General features: G+C 42.4%; 1 protein-coding gene across 1 annotated transcript; it reads left to right on the forward strand.

Moving 5' to 3' along the window:
- Positions 1–281: 281 nt before the first annotated feature.
- On the forward strand, positions 282–7,884 carry rps6 (ribosomal protein S6). The gene is made up of 6 exons (XM_084319273.1): positions 282–346; positions 1,631–1,762; positions 2,261–2,471; positions 3,908–4,054; positions 5,960–6,117; positions 7,752–7,884. The coding sequence occupies exons 1-6, from the start codon at positions 341–343 to the stop codon at positions 7,845–7,847; spliced, it is 750 nt and encodes a 249-aa protein (XP_084175399.1). The 5' UTR covers positions 282–340; the 3' UTR covers positions 7,848–7,884.
- Positions 7,885–18,379: the final 10,495 nt, after the last annotated feature.

Raw genomic sequence — 18,379 nt, forward strand, 5'->3', positions numbered from 1 at the left:
TAGCTGTCTCTCAATAGAGGTTTTCAAAATAGAATAAATACATTTTGCCTTCTCATAAATATATTTTACTTCGAGAAATAGAGTAGTTGTAGGCCAGTTAGAGCCGTCGTGCTTTAGACAACTAATGTTTCACATTAATATGCATTAGTATAACAATCGCAAAATTAATATAAGAACATTTCGTATAATGTTGTGTGTGGAGTGTGTGTATTGTGCGAATAACTGGAGAAAAACAAAATTGCGGTGTGATCTCGCGATACTTCTTAAGCCTATGTGAGACGACGAGGCGGATATCCGGTCTCTTTTCGGTAGCGGACCGTCGTTGGGTCGGTTTAGCAAAATGAAGGTACGAAGTTTTCAACATTTATATGGCTCTATCCTTAACGAATATGATCTAAATCGTTCGGCGTAATGAAAGTTAAGAGTCTCGACATTGCACCGCTCTAGTTTGTTATGTTAAATATACTTCTGTCTCTCAGGATGCCTATCGATTAGATAGGCGGCTAGCAAGGGCCGACCCGGTTAGAAAGTGGACCAGATGGAAACATGGCCGCGTCCTGTGAGAAATGTGCAATTCCAAAATAACGTTAACTTCGAACTTTAGCGAACCTTACTATTCCTTGATTAGTACTGGCAAACTAGGCAACTAATTAGTCTTTGTCGAACTGGCTAGCCAGTTTGTTGTGCTCGTGTCTATCTTACTAACCTGTAGGGGAATCGATTATTAATGCTATCGGTACTTCAGGCGAATGTCAGCCCCACGCATTTCTTTCCCCACACCGAATATTAGTTCACATTAACGTGGACGCCTGTTCGATGTTCCATCACTTAAATCCCACTTGTGACAAGCCGGTAATCCCAATTTTAAGTACACGTTAACGCTGCATTTCATGTCCGGACATGTAGCCACCCACGGCTAGCCTAACGTCAGAGACTGCATTGAATGTCACAAGGTTTGCCTGTAAATTTAACACAAGTATTTGTGCCATGATGAGCATTTACCTTGATACACTTTTAAGTCGTTTAAATGCTGATTTCTTGTATCATTCATTGTCTCTGCTTTGTTAACTTACTGCCACCTATGGCTGGGAGGTATACACAACGAGTCAAAGGAATGGATTTGTATGATACCATTGTCCACAATATAATTCATGAAGTAAAAAATACACGCACTGTTAAGTTGGCTAATGAAAAAAAGTTAAAATGTTTCACTATATTCCGCACACCATTCGACCCTTTCTGAGCAAGGTTTCATTCACAACTCTTGGCGTAGGAGTAATGAGTAGCCCTTTGCAGCCGAATATTGATGCATAACATTTGTTCCTTTTGTACTGTTTTCCTGCACACCATTCGACCTTTTCTGACTGGTCTGTAGTCACTAAGGGGTGACAGCGTGTTGCCATAGTAACTGTAGAGCTGCTACCAGATACAACCTGGCTTTCTGGCCAGGACTTGTAAAACTGCATTGCTCTCTCAAATCTATTACCATATTACATTAACATTGTAAATTCACAGCAGAATGTGATTTATTATTTTAAGTAGTTGTGCCTCTGGAGAAGAGACATTTTCAGTTGTGCTTCATTGTTTCTGAACTAACGTTAAAGTAAATAACACCGCTCTTGTCTTACAGCTGAACATCTCATTCCCCGCTACTGGCTGTCAGAAGCTGATAGAAGTAGACGATGAACGCAAACTGCGCACCTTTTATGAGAAGCGCATGGCCACTGTGGTGTCTGCCGACCCTCTGGGAGATGAGTGGAAGGTAAGGTGCCTGCTCCAACTTTTCATCCCTCAAGAATGGCCTCTGGGAGCAAGGTTTCATTCACAAAACTCTTGGCGTAGGAGTAATGAGTAGCCCTTTGCAGCCGAATATTGATGCATAACATTTGTTCCTTTTGTACTGTTTTCCTGCACACCATTCGACCTTTTCTGACTGGTCTGTAGTCACTAAGGGGTGACAGCGTGTTGCTATAGTAACTGCGGAGCTGCAAAACTGGATAGCGACCTGACCCACTGACCATGGCTTGTCGAACTGCATTGCTCTCCCAATCCCTTTATTTTGGCATCGGAACAAACTACTAATTACAACCTTTCTTAAATCAAAGCCCAATTCTGGGCAAATAAAATTATGTATTAAATTGAGGGCAATCGTGCAAGTTCATTAGCATCGTCTTCTAGTTCCAACATTTTAAAATGTGTACACTGCCGCGAACTTGCATTGCGCCAATACCCACAATCTACCGGTTCTCTCCTCCTCCAGGGCTACATGGTGCGCATCAGCGGAGGCAACGACAAGCAGGGCTTCCCCATGAAGCAAGGCGTGTTGACCCACATCCGTGTGCGCCTGCTGCTCAAAAAGGGCCACTCTTGCTACCGCCCCCGTAGGACTGGCGAGCGTAAGCGCAAGTCTGTCCGTGGCTGCATCGTTGACGCCAACCTCAGCGTTCTCAATTTGGTCATCGTCAGGAAGGGTAATGAGCGCCATCTTGATCTGGAATCATACTGGCTTATCCAACAGTCTGGGATTTGAAACCGGGGGTCTTGCATGTGAAACTTGAGAGGGAAAACTCAGCCAGAAAGGAGATTCCTCCCGGTCCAAGGGATGTGTTCGTTCTTACCGTGGCATTAGACAAGCCCATACCATGGCTTTTGTAGATTGCGTTTAGAAATGTTGGACTGTCGGATGCTCATTGTTCACCTGTGCTGCTTGTAGGGTTGTTCGGCGCGCCATCCATAACTCTTTCTCCGTGGTCCTTTTTTAATGGATTAGTTTGGTAATTTAAGCGTCTAGTTTTTCTCCAATATTAACTTTTGTGGTACACTACTAGACTTTTCAGAGTTGATGTCGGAAGACTGTCAAAGTAAAAGCTTGGTGAGTTTGACGCATCTCTCATCGGAGTAGAGCTTTTACTTTGAAACTTCCTGACTTCCATGCGTGCCTGTATGTCGGAAGCAATGTCATCAGGAAGTTCGGATCAGCAGACTATTGCCACAAAAGTTCATATTGTTGAAAAACTAGACGATTAATCAACAAATTGCAACAACGCCGTACACCATGTGTAGTAGTAATGTAACCAAGTTTAGAGGACCAGGGAGCAACCCTTATGGACGCTGCAACAAACGCCCCTACGATCACCACGGGTGAGCTGACTTGATCGTGTCTCATCCAAATTTCAAAGCCATGAGGGCTATTTGACACTCCTTGACCTCTTCCTAGAGAAAATCAGTGTTGGTTACTAGTATACCGTAAAACTTCAAATAAAGAGTCTCAAATAAACCTGGGGTGTTTTTACAGTTTTAACAAAGGCAGGTCTTAATCGGATGCCCAGTCTACATAAATTTATTTTTATCTGGTTGCCATTGACGCTGCAAAGCGGTTTTATTTTTGTATGGTATGTGGCTTCACCTTCTGAACAGCCACTATGTCACCAAAATCTTTATTTAATCACATTTTCATAATTTAGCAGATTACCATCACGATAGAAGCGTGTGACTGAAGCGAATAAAAGGCTGGGATATTAATAGAAGTTTCAATTAAGTTCAAGTTGCAATGTTTAACATGTATTTTTTATGTACGTGTTATGATGGGATGTATTGCGGCACACCAGTAGACCCTTTCTGACTGGTCTGTAGTCACTAAGGGGGGACAGCGTGTTGCCATAGTAACTGCAGAGCTGCTACCAGATACAACCTGACCTTCTTGCCGGAACTTGTAAAACTGCATTGCTCTCTCAAGTCTATTACCATATTACATTATCTTTTTAAATTCACAACAGAATGTGATTTATTCATAGTCTATTACCTGTCATTTTGAATAGCCGAATATTCTTATAACTCCCTCGACCTAACTCCTTAATTAATTTACTGTTTATTTGTTTTGTCCCCTGACATTTCTTATTTGCCTTAGGTGAGAAGGAAATTCCCGGCCTGACCGACAGCACCGTCCCCCGCCGCCTGGGTCCCAAGAGGGCCAGCAAGATCCGCAAGCTCTTCAACCTGTCCAAGGAGGATGATGTGAGACAGTACGTTGTGAGGAGACCCGTGACTAAGGAAGGTGAGTCCTGGCCTATTTTTCAGTCCCATCGGTTTGGGAGACCTGATTCCCAATGGACAACCATGAGCATTTACGTTCATAAAGTCCTTTAATTACTGATTTCTTGTATCATTCATAATATCTGCTTTATTAACTTACTGCCACCTATGGCTGGGAGGTATACATAATGAGTCAAAGGAATTGATTTTTATTGAGGCATGAGGTTAAAAGAAAATAAAAAAACATGCATTAAAAAAGTTTGATTTGTACTATATTCCGCACACCATTCGACCCTTTCTGACTGGTCTGTAGTCGTTAAGGGGGGACAGCGTGTTGCCATAGTAACTGTAGAGCTGCTACCAGATACAACCTGGCTTTCTGGCCAGGACTTGTAAAACTGCATTGCTCTCTCAAATCTATTACCATATTATATTATAGGTGTGCACCGATGTATGGGTCGGGTATCGGTATCGGCCGATAAGTGCCTTGTTGACTGCAATCGGCCTATCGGCCGATAAGCTCGAATGTGCCGATGGCAGTAGCCGATAAATATCCCATCAATTTGTGTAGCGTCAAGACAAAAAAAAGTTCACTCGCGACCTACCTGCACAGCGCCGCCCACACACACACACACAAGCTACTGCATCAAAGTTACTACTTATGATTAACAAGGCATTCGTTTTGTGGCATTAACATTATATAGTTAGTGTTACACGTTCATAACATCAGCATATTATTTACCCGAACGTAGCAAGCGTTCATACTAGCTCAGTTCCTTCCGTTGCTCACAGAGCCCTGAGTTTTACCCATTCTGCAATCTGTTAATAACGTTTTCAATCAGACACATGTATAGAAAGGCTTTGTTTTATTATAACATTAGTTGCAGTAAAATCATTATGCCTCATTTAAGTCATCCTGAGGAGCTAAAAGCTAAACGTCGGCCGCGCGTGTTCTAGAAAACCTCTCGTCAAAATCAATGGCGGACAAAAGCAGGAGTAAAAAATGCAACACTCTTGCAGATTGGTGGTAACAGCAGAGGTGGGTGCAAGCGGTGTGTGACGTAATTGGCAGAATCGACTGTCAATCAAAATGTCATTAGTTGAGACGATAGTATCTCGCTGCAGCCCAGCAGGTAGACCATGCTGGGAGAATTAGTATCTAGCTGCAGCCCTGCAGAACATACTGGGAGAGAGATAGTGCTATTTCTTGATGTTTCCTTTTTTTAAGTAAGTAAAGAGGCCTATGTTCATATCGGTGAGCACAATTTGTAAGACAAATATACAGTAGTTTCATAAAAAAATATTACAAAAAACATTAATATTTAAAAAATATTTTGCCACAAATATCGGTATCGGCCGATTGTGTTAGTTGAACAATCGGTATCGGTGGCAAATTTTCATATCGGTGCATCCCTATTATATTATCTTTGTAAATTCACAACAGGATGTGATTTATTCTGCCTTTGGGGGTGGGTGGGGCTGCCATCACGTGTCTAGCTCATTTTGGTGATGGGAATTGTGAATGCCGGGTGATTTAAAAAGAAATCGTTGACAACATCGGTGTCATCCAATAGCAAACTGGGCAAGTACAAAGTTGAATACATGCTACTAAATCTATTTCTAGTGGCATCACACGCTTTGTTTCCATACAGTTGTCAAGCGAATGGTAAATATAGCAAAAATAAAATTATTATTTTTCTTTTTTTCCCGTTTACATTGAAGAGTTGCAATTTGCAACCAGGGCAGGACTCCCGCAGTGATGTGATTGTTGAAGAAAACTGGGTCTCTCTTTGAACAATGCTGAACAGCGTGACATTTTGAGACTAACATTATACTAACATTAGCTCTGCAGTAGGCTGTCCCGATTTAGAGGTGTTGTAAAGAACAGGTTGTCACACTGCCACTGATTAACCCCTCGTCCTGCCAGGCAAGAAGCCCAGATCCAAGGCTCCCAAGATCCAGAGACTGGTGACACCCCGTGTTCTGCAGCACAAGCGTCGCCGCATTGCCCTCAAGAGGCAGCGCACCCAGAAGAAGAAGGAGGATGCATCCGAATATGCCAAGCTGCTGGCCAAGAGAATGAAGGTATGTACTCCTACCTTGACATGACAGCTGTAGGGTTCAGGGAGCGGGTGGTGTCTTCAGCCATCTTTACTGCAAGATGTAGAAAAACAAGAGGAAGGGGTGGCGAAATGGAACATGATGGGTCATGATGGCTGGTTTTCTGTGGCAACCTTTCATACATGATTTCCAAATAATCTTTTCACCCCCCAAATGTGCCTGTCGCCGCATAGTTGATGGGGATTGATTCCGTTAACATGGCAGCTTGCCCCAGACATCTGCTTCGCCTAGCCTCATAGGTCATAATGCATTAGCCACGTGCCAAAAGGACCAGCAAGTCGCTGTGATTGTGGTAATCTCAAAAACACTATTTTACTGGTATAAACAAGCACTCTTCTGCCTGCTGATTGAACTCCTTAATTAACAATTGCTGTGATTCGTGGGACCAAGAGAAGATGGCGGGGTTTGAGATGGGTAAATTATTAGGTAGCCTTCCTGACGCAACGTCTGATGCTTTATGAGAAGGGGAGATGGAGTCATTTTAAAAGTTGGAACTGGTGTAAAATGTATCCAAAGCCACTAGGGCTAATAGACACACAGGACGACTGTTACCTTTGCACTCTAGTCTGACCTTTTCCTTTGTTTTTGTTGTATTTGTTACAAATATGTTTCTCTGTAGGGAAACGATAACTCCACCAGTAGGCCTACGTTTTTTTTTATTTATGAAAGTATGTATGTATTTGAATGTATTTGCGGCACACCAGTAGACCCTTTCTGACTGGTCTGTAGTCACTAAGGGGGGACAGCGTGTTGCCATAGTAACTGTAGAGCTGCTACCAGATACAACCTGGCTTTCTGGCCGGAACTTGTAAAACTGCATTGCTCTCTCAAATCTATTACCATATTACATTATCTTTGTAAATTCACAACAGGATGTGATTTATTCTGCCTTGAGCCTTTGGGGGTGGGTGGGGGTGCAGTCACGTCTCTAGCCTCTCGATGTGCTGATGGGAACATCTGAAAATTACATAACTATGTGAAGGGCATTTGAAGGCATATCAATTTGAATATTCTATTAAAGGAAGTTGTTTTCATCTGTTCACCAAACTACCCCCCCCCCCCCCCCCCCCCCCAACAGTGTACAGTGCACTCATAATGTAGCCTGAAGGGCTTCTGCTATTTACAAGTGTGGTCCAGCCAGTCAACACCAGATTATAGCTTGTATCCAGAAGATTCAAAATAAGTCACAGAGCCGACTGTCTTGTCTGTTCATCAATGTGATGAACGTGAGCATTGTACTTCTTCCTGCAACTACTTTATGAAATTACCAGAGACTGTGATTGCTTCTAGTCTGCCTGAACCGGAACTTCGTTCTGAAGTAGTTGCTGTCACTTCATAAAGTGTGTGTATGGGGAAAGTTACAATGCCAGTGTTTCATCACAATAATTAAATATACTGATCAAAGCAAACTCTACCGCTCTCTGACTTATCACAAGAGTTTGGACAAAAATGGACTTTTAAGTTCCATGACTTCCGAATATGGGCTATAATGCATTGTAGTTTTTGCTATTTTCGGAGGCCCCATCCAATCCTATTTACTGGTGCCGATGTAGAAAATGTAACTATTTAACTTAACATGTTTGTTTTCTTGTTAACAGGAGGCCAAGGAGAAGCGCCAGGAACAGATCGCCAAGAGGCGCCGCCTTTCTTCTCTGAGGGCGTCCACATCCAAATCAGAGCCCAAGGAGAAGTAAAATGTGAAACTAAAATAAACAAATGTTTTGCTGAAAATTCTGCCAGTTTCAAAAATTATTTTCTTCTGAAAAGTTTATTTAGGATAATGTAAAATGGAATTGCATGGACTGGATTCAAGTATCCAAAGCAATTTACTCTATGCTACATTCACACACTTGACTGGAGGCAACCATGCAAGGTACCATCCTTATCGGTTAGGGCAGTGGTACTCAAACTACGGGTTGCGACCCAAAGTGGGGTCATGGGGTAGGTAGGTGACAGTGGGGTCACACATTGGCAACTAAAAAAAAAAAATCCACCCGGCAGCTGTGTGTATTTGCCATGTCTCGCCCCTTCATCAATGGAGGCCGCGACAATACACATCTCACTACACCCTGCGCATTTATAATCGCGGGAGGGGGGTCTGGTCTTGCGTGTAACCTGGACTTGCAATGGATAGGTTTGTTGTGAGAAGCGTTGCTGGTTGGCCGCAATGAAATGGGTTCTGCGCATAACCAGCTGCTATACCACACTGAAGTGAGGTAGTATTCGCCTTTGTTAACTGAGAAGCGCAGATTTTCCTTGCAGAGAAATGTGCTGATAATGAGCTGGAAACTGTTAGTGGCACTCCAGGATAATCAGCAGAGATTTGGGGGTATTTACTCGGCTTGATGGCTTGTTGTAGGAACAGAATGCAGGAGGCGCTCGATGATCTTTCGTGTGACTAGTTACTGAAAGTCAAGTTCACTGGACAGGCCCTCACAAAGTTCTGGATCAGTCCGGAACGAGTACCCAGTGTTGTGTAATGTTGCGCTGATGAAGCGTGTCCCCTTCACATCAACCTGTGGGTGGATTTTCAGAGTAGAAGCGGATCTCTGCCAAAGTGCACGTGAGCGCATTTTCTTTTCATGTTCTGGCAACATTTTGGCAAATATGCCACGTTTTATAAGTGTATACAGAAACAATGATATTCATTAATTGATAACGGAGCTGTAATTTCATTTTGAATGTGTGCTTTTATTTTGATATTACTTATTTCCATGTTGAAATTACGCAATACATTAAGTGTGGGGTCGCCAAAAAAAATCCTAAATAAAATTGCCGTGGTATAAAAGTGAGAACCCCTGGGTTAGGGGTTAAGTGTCTCATGGTGGACACTACACCCTGCGCAGTTATCAAACTGGGAACCTTCAGATTACCAGACGGCCGCTCTACCTGAGCCACAGCCTCTTGTTTAGGAAATGAAGCACTTTGGGTTTTGAGTGAGTGACAAATATATTGAAATTGGATTGTTAAAGCTGGTCTTCACGTGCATGATTAAGCCACAAATCAAAGTAGATATTTGGCTATCACTTTATTTTCAACCTGCTAGGTTCTATTTGGAAATGAACATTTGGTTTGGTGGTTTACAATGGTAAATGCATTTAAAACCTAGTGAATGGCAATATTCATGTTGCATTTCTTTCGGAGTCAAGGTAATAGTCTATTTGCCATCCCATAGAGTTGTGAACCCGGAAATTTTGGAACCACCAACGTTTTATGATGTATATGGATAGTATGTGGATCCCCAGCACTCAGAAACTGCCGGATGCTAAGTTGTAAATGTTGGGCAACTTTTTTTATTTGCATAATTAGCTACATTTGCATAATCGCCTAAATGGCCAAATCTCAGAAACTACTTGATCAAAAAAGCCCATTTTTAAGCACCTATTAACCATGCACAGATTGCCCACGGATTGTGACGCCACGCACACCCGCCCTGGACTGTTCCATCAGAGGCGCGAGCTTCGGTGCCCAGTGTCCTTTCAGCCGAACAGGATAATGAAACAATGATCCCACTAAATGGCCAGACGCGTCTTATGGCGACATCTACAATTACCTCAGTCTCCAGGTAGACTAATGTTTATATTTAAGTGCAGTGGTCTGTAGCCACTCGCACTACCACCGAAGCTCCCCCCTCTGATGGAACAGTCCAGGGCGGGTGTGCGTGGCGTCACCATCCGTGGGCAATCTGTGCATGAGGAATAGGTGCTTAAAAATGGGCTTTTTCTCTGCCCATTTAGTTCTGATCGATTAGGAATGGGTTGCGCCATGTTCACGAGATTCAGGCTTATACAAGTCTTGGATCATGTCTCCAGCACCCCCACAGCCGTAGCTGCAATCACTTACATCACGGCTCTCATCCACATTCATTCATTCCCCCCCCCCCGCGATCTCTTCCCCGATTTCAGAATCCCGGAAGACTATTGTTGATTCGTTGTTATGAAGAGCTGGCTACAATCCAGGAACAAAGAGATACAATGGTAAACCACTATCCATATCTTCCTCATTCCTGGTTGTGTATGTGTGAAATCTCTCGTCCTACAAAGTATCCTCTATACTATAGTATAGTATATACAGTCTGCCCCATTGTTCTGACCAGGATTATTACGTTCCTTTTGGCCTCCTTGCTGACGTGGACGAGAAACCCATTTATAGGCCTAGTTATCAAATTCTTGGTTTGCAATGGTTTTGCACCTTGTGGGTAAATAACCCAGTTTTCATCTACAACTCCTTTTTCCTCATTGTCTCACTGCTTGGTCCCTAACAAGGAGAAATGGGCATTCTAAACACTGTGCAAGGCCTCTATTAGGCGGTAAATTGTTCAGTTTTCAAAATGTGTGCCCTCTATCGTATCGAGATACATATTCCATGTGTATGGAATAACACTCACCTTTAACATTCACTTTAAACACTTTTAACTACACCATATTGTATCTATTTATTAGTAAAAGATTTGCACTACCTCTAACTCATCTTTGCATTTGTTTGCATTGTGTACTTGTACTAGTTTGTATATTTTGTATAGTGTTTGGTCTTTACTTTTTTTACTGTCTGAAGCACAATCTCAGGGGGCTCATACAGAACCAAGCATTTCACTGTAATGTGCATGTACCTTATGTGACAAATAAGCTGGTCAGGAAGGCCAGTGACATGGTGGGAGTGGAGGTAGACTATTCCTGTCAGAGAGGAAGAGCCTTGCTAAGCTCCACGCCATCATGGACAACCCCTTCCACATGCTATACACAGACTTGGCTGATAGGAGCATGTTCAGTGTTTGACTAAGACTCCCTAGATGCAACACCGAACGGCACAGGAAGTCCTTAATTCTAACAACCATGAGAGTATACAACGCATCACTGTGCCTCACTGCCTCACCACAGAGTGACAGTACAAACTCTGGTAATCTTCCTGGACTTGACTTATTTTTACATACCGTAATTCCTCTAATAGTGACCCGGGCTTGTATTTGCTTAAACTGTAGCGGGTACCAGGCTTTTATTAGGAGGAGGCATGTATAAGAGAGGCCTATATTTCTAATTTTCAAACGGATCATAATGAATAAATCAACATTTTGTGTCAGTTTGAACCCAGTACATACAATGTACTGGGTTCATTTATTGAAACCAAGTACTGTATGAAATAGTAAACCGTGCAATTATAGGTGGTCACTGGTCATTTCAACGTTTTCAAAGTGAAATCAAGTAACTTTACCTTAGCAGCTCAGTATATTAGTAACCCGGCTTGTATTAGGTCGGCTTATAATTGCTTAGCTCAAGAGCGCACCCGGCCATTAATAGAGACCCGGTTTGTAATTGAATACCGGTCACTATTAGAGGAATTACGGTATACACGTAAAAATTTTATTTAAAAAATTCTACGTTTATTACTGTATATTTTAGAATATATCCCGGACTGTATTTTTGTTATTTGTGATTTTTGACTACCTAAACTTTACGCAACATAGGGGAGGAGCAAACATAGCAGCCTTCTAAACTCATTTGAAAATTACCTTGAAGAAAAAGTTTTCTGCCAGTGAAGTTGTGTCACAGATATTTGATGGTGAAAATGACATAGGAGAGAATGTGTCTGAGACCCTGATTATAAGGTGTCCTCCTCTGATGAGAATGAGACCCTTAGTGCAGATGCTCCTGTTGTCTCAACCACAAGCAGACATGTTACTTTCCAAAAACGGAAAGTTATCATGGGCCCACTCCCCACTTGAACAACATAATATATATTATGTATGTATAATTGGGTGGGTGGGAGTAGGGGTAATGTTTTATTTAAATGGTTATTTAGGTAATCAACAAAGTAACATGAAGCACCTGAAACATACATTTGGGTAACACTTTTGATTATGATCATTTTCTGGAGGTTTAAACTGCTGGGGTCAAAATGTTAACAGGAGGGTTAACAAAACCATTTCAAATAATTTGAGCCCTGCTAGATAGAGGTAGCAAATAACTAAGGATGGCAATAATAATAATAAACGTTATTTGTACAAATTCTATACAAGAATTACAGCCCAAAGTGCAGCAGAAAATACACTAGAATACATCAAATGAGCATAAAATAGACAATAAATGCAATGCAGAAAATAAAAATACAAGATGATAGAAGTAGATGATTGTAGTGTTCTTGGAGGCATGTAGTTGACAAGATTGCCAATATAGCTTGGTCTGGTTCCATTTAGGGCTTTGTACATAAGGAGGAGGACCTTCAAATCAATTCTAAATGTTACCGGAAGCCAGTGTAATAGCCTAGCTGAGTGTTAAATAAGCTGAAGTATTTTCTTCAGTCTGCTTGGAATAAGGGCATGGATCCGTTTTTCAGCATCCTTTTGATTTATAAATGGTTGTACTTTAGCTTTGTTTCTAAGGTGGAAGAATTATGTTTTTGTCACCTTGTTAATGTGAGACTTAAAGCTTACAGTAGACCTGAGTCTATGATAACCAAGACTTGTAAGCAAGGAGTAAGTTTCCCCATAATATTATTAAGCAGAATTTCTCTTGAAATTTGGTAAATTCCAGTAAATATTGCAATTCCGAAACTCTTTGAGTATCATAAATGGATTCAGCATCCCGAATAACCCCCAAAACCACTCCCAACATTGTTGAAATTGATCAAGTAGTTTCCTAGATTTGTCCATTTAGGTGATTATGCAAATGTACTAATTATGCAAATAAAAAAAGTTGCCCAACATGTTAGATGGTTAAATACAAGCCTTGCAGACTTCTTCCAATATGGCTGCCTGTAATCACTAGACTCAAACACCTCGTTTCTGTTCAGTGGTAGAGGTAAACACTGGAAAAGCATGTTCTTGTGACTTGTTTAAGATCTAGTAAGACACCATTAGGTTTAGTTTATATTTATTATACATCAACAGATAGCAACCCGTCTGTTCCATTGCCATGTACAAAATGATGGTTGCCATGTTACAGGCGGGAAGTACTACAAACATTCCATGCAAGGCCTCCATTATGGCATAAATTAAGATATTTAAAAGATGCTCTAGCAGGTTTCAGAGTGGTCATATCATGCAGGGCTATCAATTACTAAATACATAGGAATCACACAACAGGCAATCATACGATGCATATTTTATTTTGGGCTGCCGGCTAGAGGCAACTGGCACCAACATTAGGCTTGTGGCATTGAGTCTTGGCAAAAGACATCCATAAATGTCCTTAATCTAAATCAATACTAATTTTTGCATAACACCTGTGGCTACAAATGGGCTTGACAGGCCGCTTCCTCCTATGTCCACTGGATGCAGCTTCGGGGGACGGCAGGACCAGGACAGCGGGTTCACTGGAGAGAAAGGGCTCAAGCAGCCAGAAGGGTGTGTTGAGGACCAAGTAGATCAGGGCAGTGCACAGTTGAACATAGACTCTTGGGAGGTTATCCTGGAACGTACTGCTGTTCAAGTTGTTGATCTGTGAGACAGAAAAATGCAATGACAGCCTGATCCTGAAGATGTTAGGAAGACCAAGGCCATCCAGCTAGCCTGCAACTGCTAAACCAGAGGTCCCAGACTCCAAGACCACCCAGCTAGCCTTTAACTGCTAAACCAGAGGTCCCAGACCAAGACCACCCAGCTAGCCTGCACCTGCTAAACCATAGGTCCCAGATCATGGCCTGCTGAACCAGACTTGAGGACAAACTGTCCCAAGACCTTTTGAAGAATGGACAGAAGGAACCATGGTCAAATTTAGCATGGCCAGGTTTGGAATTATTTTTTCATAAAGATAAAAGAAAAGAAAAGCCCTGCATTTAAAGGCAATCAGAAAGCTCCCAACATAGAAACTGCTGTTAAAAATAAAAGTCAGCCAAGTCTCATCCTTTGACCAGTTATCTAAAATTGAGTCTTATTGGACATGCAGGTAAATTTGCAGACCTAAAGTTAACAAAAAGGAAACAGTCATAGCCATTAGATCATCCGTTTTGTATCTTACAGTTAGTGATGCATACTGATATTCACCTAAATGAGATCATTCTTGTATGAAAATCAAGTGTCTTGAGTAATCTGGTTTCCTCACTCATGGCTATAGTCGTCGTCATGGTTCACCTCATGATCCTGAACCCCCCCCCCCAGACCAAACACACTAGTCAAATCAATAGTCTGCAGAAGCAAAGCTACAAGGACTACAGACCTTGACAGACTGCATCCTTGCCCCGGCGTGGTGATAGGCTCTTCTAAACAGCTTGGCAGTGAGGGAGACCAGTCGAACGGAGTAGCTGGAGCCGGCGGTGGTGACCTCGAAGCCCTCCACAGCCTTGACCTCCTCTTCTAGGCGATTAGCAGGACATATTTAAAAAGGAAAGAGGCCGTTAAGATTTTTAACACATTCAATATTCAACATGAGTGAGTTCTGATCTACGAAATCTACCCATTCATAGTTTTCTCACGACGTGTCACAAACATGGCGTGGCGTCAACAGCTCATTGGTCGCGGTTGTCACCCGTTATTTAATTACAATCGCCCGTTTACCCACCAAGGTCTGTGACGATGTAATGGGATACTACCATTTGTTTCCATAGGTGTAGGTTTAGGGGGGATTACAGGGGACATGTCCCCCTAAAAAAAAATACATTGACATTTCCACCATAAAGTGATGAAAAGTACACCAGAATGCAGGAAACTTTCCTGGAGGAGGACCACCAGACTCCCAGCTTAAAGTGTCCATCCCCCCCAATATTGAAACCAAACCTATGCCCTTGGCCACACCTCAACACCTACTCACCCATTTCTGCATTGGTAGGGGACAGCACTTGGTCCACCAGGGCCTCCGACACGTTCAGTGCCGAGTCCAGCCCCTCGCTGGCCAGACCGATGGCTCTCTTCAGAGGTGACCGGCAGAGTGACTCGTCGTCAGCCATCTTCCCGGTGGGATCTTCCTCCGCCTGCATCTTCTCAACCACCCAGGTTACCGTATACAGCACACAGTCCATAGTCCCGGTGGCTGCAACGCTCATCATATCCTTGGCCTCAAGCATCACACTCTTCGCACAGGCAGCGATCTGGGTTGATACAGATGGGGGGGGGGGGGGGGGGTTCTGTGTTCACTGAATCATTATTATTCTTTTGGATGAACTTTAGAATACAAGTACTTTATTGATCCCAAGGGAAATTCAGCAGTACAGATGGCTCACAATAAACATTTTAGGTAGTCAAAAATCAAATAATTAAATACAGTCATGGATATACAGTCAAATTGATTATTTTTTACAAAAGAAAATTATTTTAAAAGTAGATGTAAAAAGTAGTCCATGCAAGAGTTTGTACTGTTACTCTGTGCTCAGTGAGGCGTTATATAATCTGATGGCTGTTGGAATGAAGGACTTCCTGTGACATTCAGCGTTATGATGATGAAGAACATGGAAGAAACTACCTACCTCCTCTGGAGGCTGGTGGAGCAGTGGGAAAGCACTCTCCAGTCTGTCCAGACTTTTACATGCTAGATCATTAAAGATGGTAACTATAGGAGACATATTTCAGACTTTTACATGCTAGATCATTGAAGATGGTAACTATAGGAGACATATTTCAGACTTTTACATGCTAGATCATTGAAGATGATAACTATAGGACATATTCAGACTTTTACATGCTAGATCATTGAAGATGGTAACTATAGGAGACATATTCAGACTTTTACATGCTAGATCATTGAAGATGGTAACTATAGGAGACATATTCAGACTTTTACATGCTAGATCATTGAAGATGGTAACTATAGGAGACATATTTCAGACTTTTACATGCTAGATCATTGAAGATGGTAACTATAGGAGACATATTTCAGACTTGTACATGCTAGATCATTGAAGATGGTAACTATAGGAGACATATTTCAGACTTTTACATGCTAGATCATTGAAGATGGTAACTATAGGAGACATATTTCAGACTTGTACATGCTAGATCATTGAAGATGGTAACTATAGGAGGCATATTTCAGAGGAACAGTGAGGACATGATTGAAAATGACACCAAGCCATCTCGGTCCTCCTGCAAACAGATCAGTTCGTAAGCCAGGTCGTTTCTAGTCATGCGTTTTGCTGCTTGTATATCGTTTTGGGAATGAGCACACTATTTAGTTCCGGAAGTGTCCAGGGACCGGATGAAACCCCCCAAAACACTGAAGGGAAAAAAAACTCTACAGTACACAGTAAGATACAGAAGAATTAATGATCCTTAAGAACTTCTACTGATGCACAATAGAGAGCATCCTGACTGGCAATATCACCTCCTGGTTTGGGAATAGCACTGCACAAGACCGTAGCAGACTACAGAGAGTGGCCCGTTCAGCCGAACGCACAATTGGAGGTGGGCTTCCCACTCTCCCAAGACATTTACAACAAGCACTGCATGGGTAAGGCTAAGAATAATCAAAGACTCCAGCCACCCAAACAACTGCCTCTTTGAACTGCTGCGGTCAGGCAAGCGATACCGGAGTCTCATGGCAAGCACAGAGAGACTCAGAAGAAGCTTCTATCCCCAGGCCATCAGGATGCTAAATGCTAAATGACAATAACACTATGTAACAAACCATCAAATACACTCACAGCCACACGCACACTCACTTTAAACAAACAACTCACTGCAGCACCCACTTTAGACACCTAACACACTTTATATTTATTGGTAAAGAATTTGCACTACAACTCATACCTCATCACACCTTACTGTAAATTGTACCTCATCCCATTTCTGCATTGTACTGTATATTGTAACTCAGTTACTTTTCTACTCTGCATTGTATATATGTACATTGAACACCTTTGTCTACATACTTGACTTCTATTTTATACTTATTATACTTATCTATTTTTATCTAGCACAATCTCTGGAGCAAAACAGAATGAAGCATTTTATATAAAAGTACTCTGAATTTTTGTATGACTGACAAACTAATAAAAAAACTTGAACTAATGAACGCAGACCATGGCTCCAAATGGGTGTCAGGTGTGAGACAAAAAGGGTTATGTGTTCCGATATGCGTGTTTATGAAACTATATATGAAGGTGCAACAATAAACTTACTTTGGGGCTCCAGTTGAACCAACATAGGAGCAGCCCTGTCGTAGGCAGCTGCTGTGAGGGTCTTGACGCCACTCTCCACCACCTCGCACAGGGACTTGATGCAGGGGCTGCTGCCCTTTGTGTCCAAGTACAAGACTGAGACAAGTGCATACGCCGAGCGAACCACAGGTAGCTTGGCCAACCTAACAACTGCATTCTAAGAGTGGAGACAAAGATGTAGCGATGGTCACTCCAAGGTACATGGCACCTCAGTGTCGGGCAATAAAAGACAACACGTGACCAACGACAACACGTGACCAAGTTAAAGGTGTTCTAAGTGGTATTCTCTTGGTAAAAATAGTCTACATGTTAAATTAATAGCTCTACATAACGACAGCCATCACCGATTAGAGTGTTTGGTTAGTAACATGGTCTCGCAATCCCAACTTGGCAGTAAACGGATATATTTTCTGATATCCAATTCTTTTTTTCTTTTCTATTTATTTTTGGGCTTTCTGTATTCACCCATCCCAATTTAGTTGTTATGCCAATTCCCTTCCTGGTCATTGTGCGCATTGCCCCACTGTCGGCCTGGGGAGGGTGTAGAACTACCACATGACTCCTACATGTGGAGTCGCCAGCCGATTCTTTTCACCCGACAGCGAGGAGTTTCACTGGGGGAACGTAACGCGTGCGGAGCTTCACGCTATTTCCCCCAGATCCCCTCCCTGCTGAACAGGCGTCCCGACTGACCAGTAGGAGTCGCAGTTTACAACGATCAGGACACACACCCCACAGGCTTCCCACCCGCTAACACTGACCAAGCCGGAGGTACCGCCGACAGCTGGATTCGATCCCAGAGTCTCTGCGGTGGTAGGCGAGTGTCCACTGCGCTACCCAGCCACACCTGATATCCTATTCTAATCAGAAGGGAGAACTCCACACTGCAAAAATGGTCTTGACAAAAATAAATAAAAACTAGTTTTAAGCAAATATGTGCTCGAAACAAGTAACATAATCTACCAGTGCAGTAAGCACATTTGGCTTGGCAGTATTTCTTGAAATAAGTAAAAAAAATATATAGGGTTCTGCCTCCTGGTTGGATAAAATACCAGAACATTTATTTTGTGTTTACTGCAGAGCGGAGGGACTGGAAGACCCATGTTACTGACCAAACACTATCAGCGACTGCTTGATTGATTGA

The sequence above is a fragment of the Notolepis coatsorum genome, assembly GCF_963971535.1.
Source record: "Notolepis coatsorum genome assembly, chromosome: 7".
NCBI lineage: Eukaryota > Metazoa > Chordata > Actinopteri > Aulopiformes > Paralepididae > Notolepis > Notolepis coatsorum.

Excerpts from the sequence above, each read along its gene's own strand:
- rps6 (XM_084319273.1), top strand. Across the intron at positions 2,472-3,907 it reads TTTGGTCATCGTCAGGAAGG|GTGAGAAGGAAATTCCCGGC; the intron begins GTAATGAGCGCC and ends TATTTGCCTTAG. Across the intron at positions 6,118-7,751 it reads TGCTGGCCAAGAGAATGAAG|GAGGCCAAGGAGAAGCGCCA; the intron begins GTATGTACTCCT and ends TCTTGTTAACAG.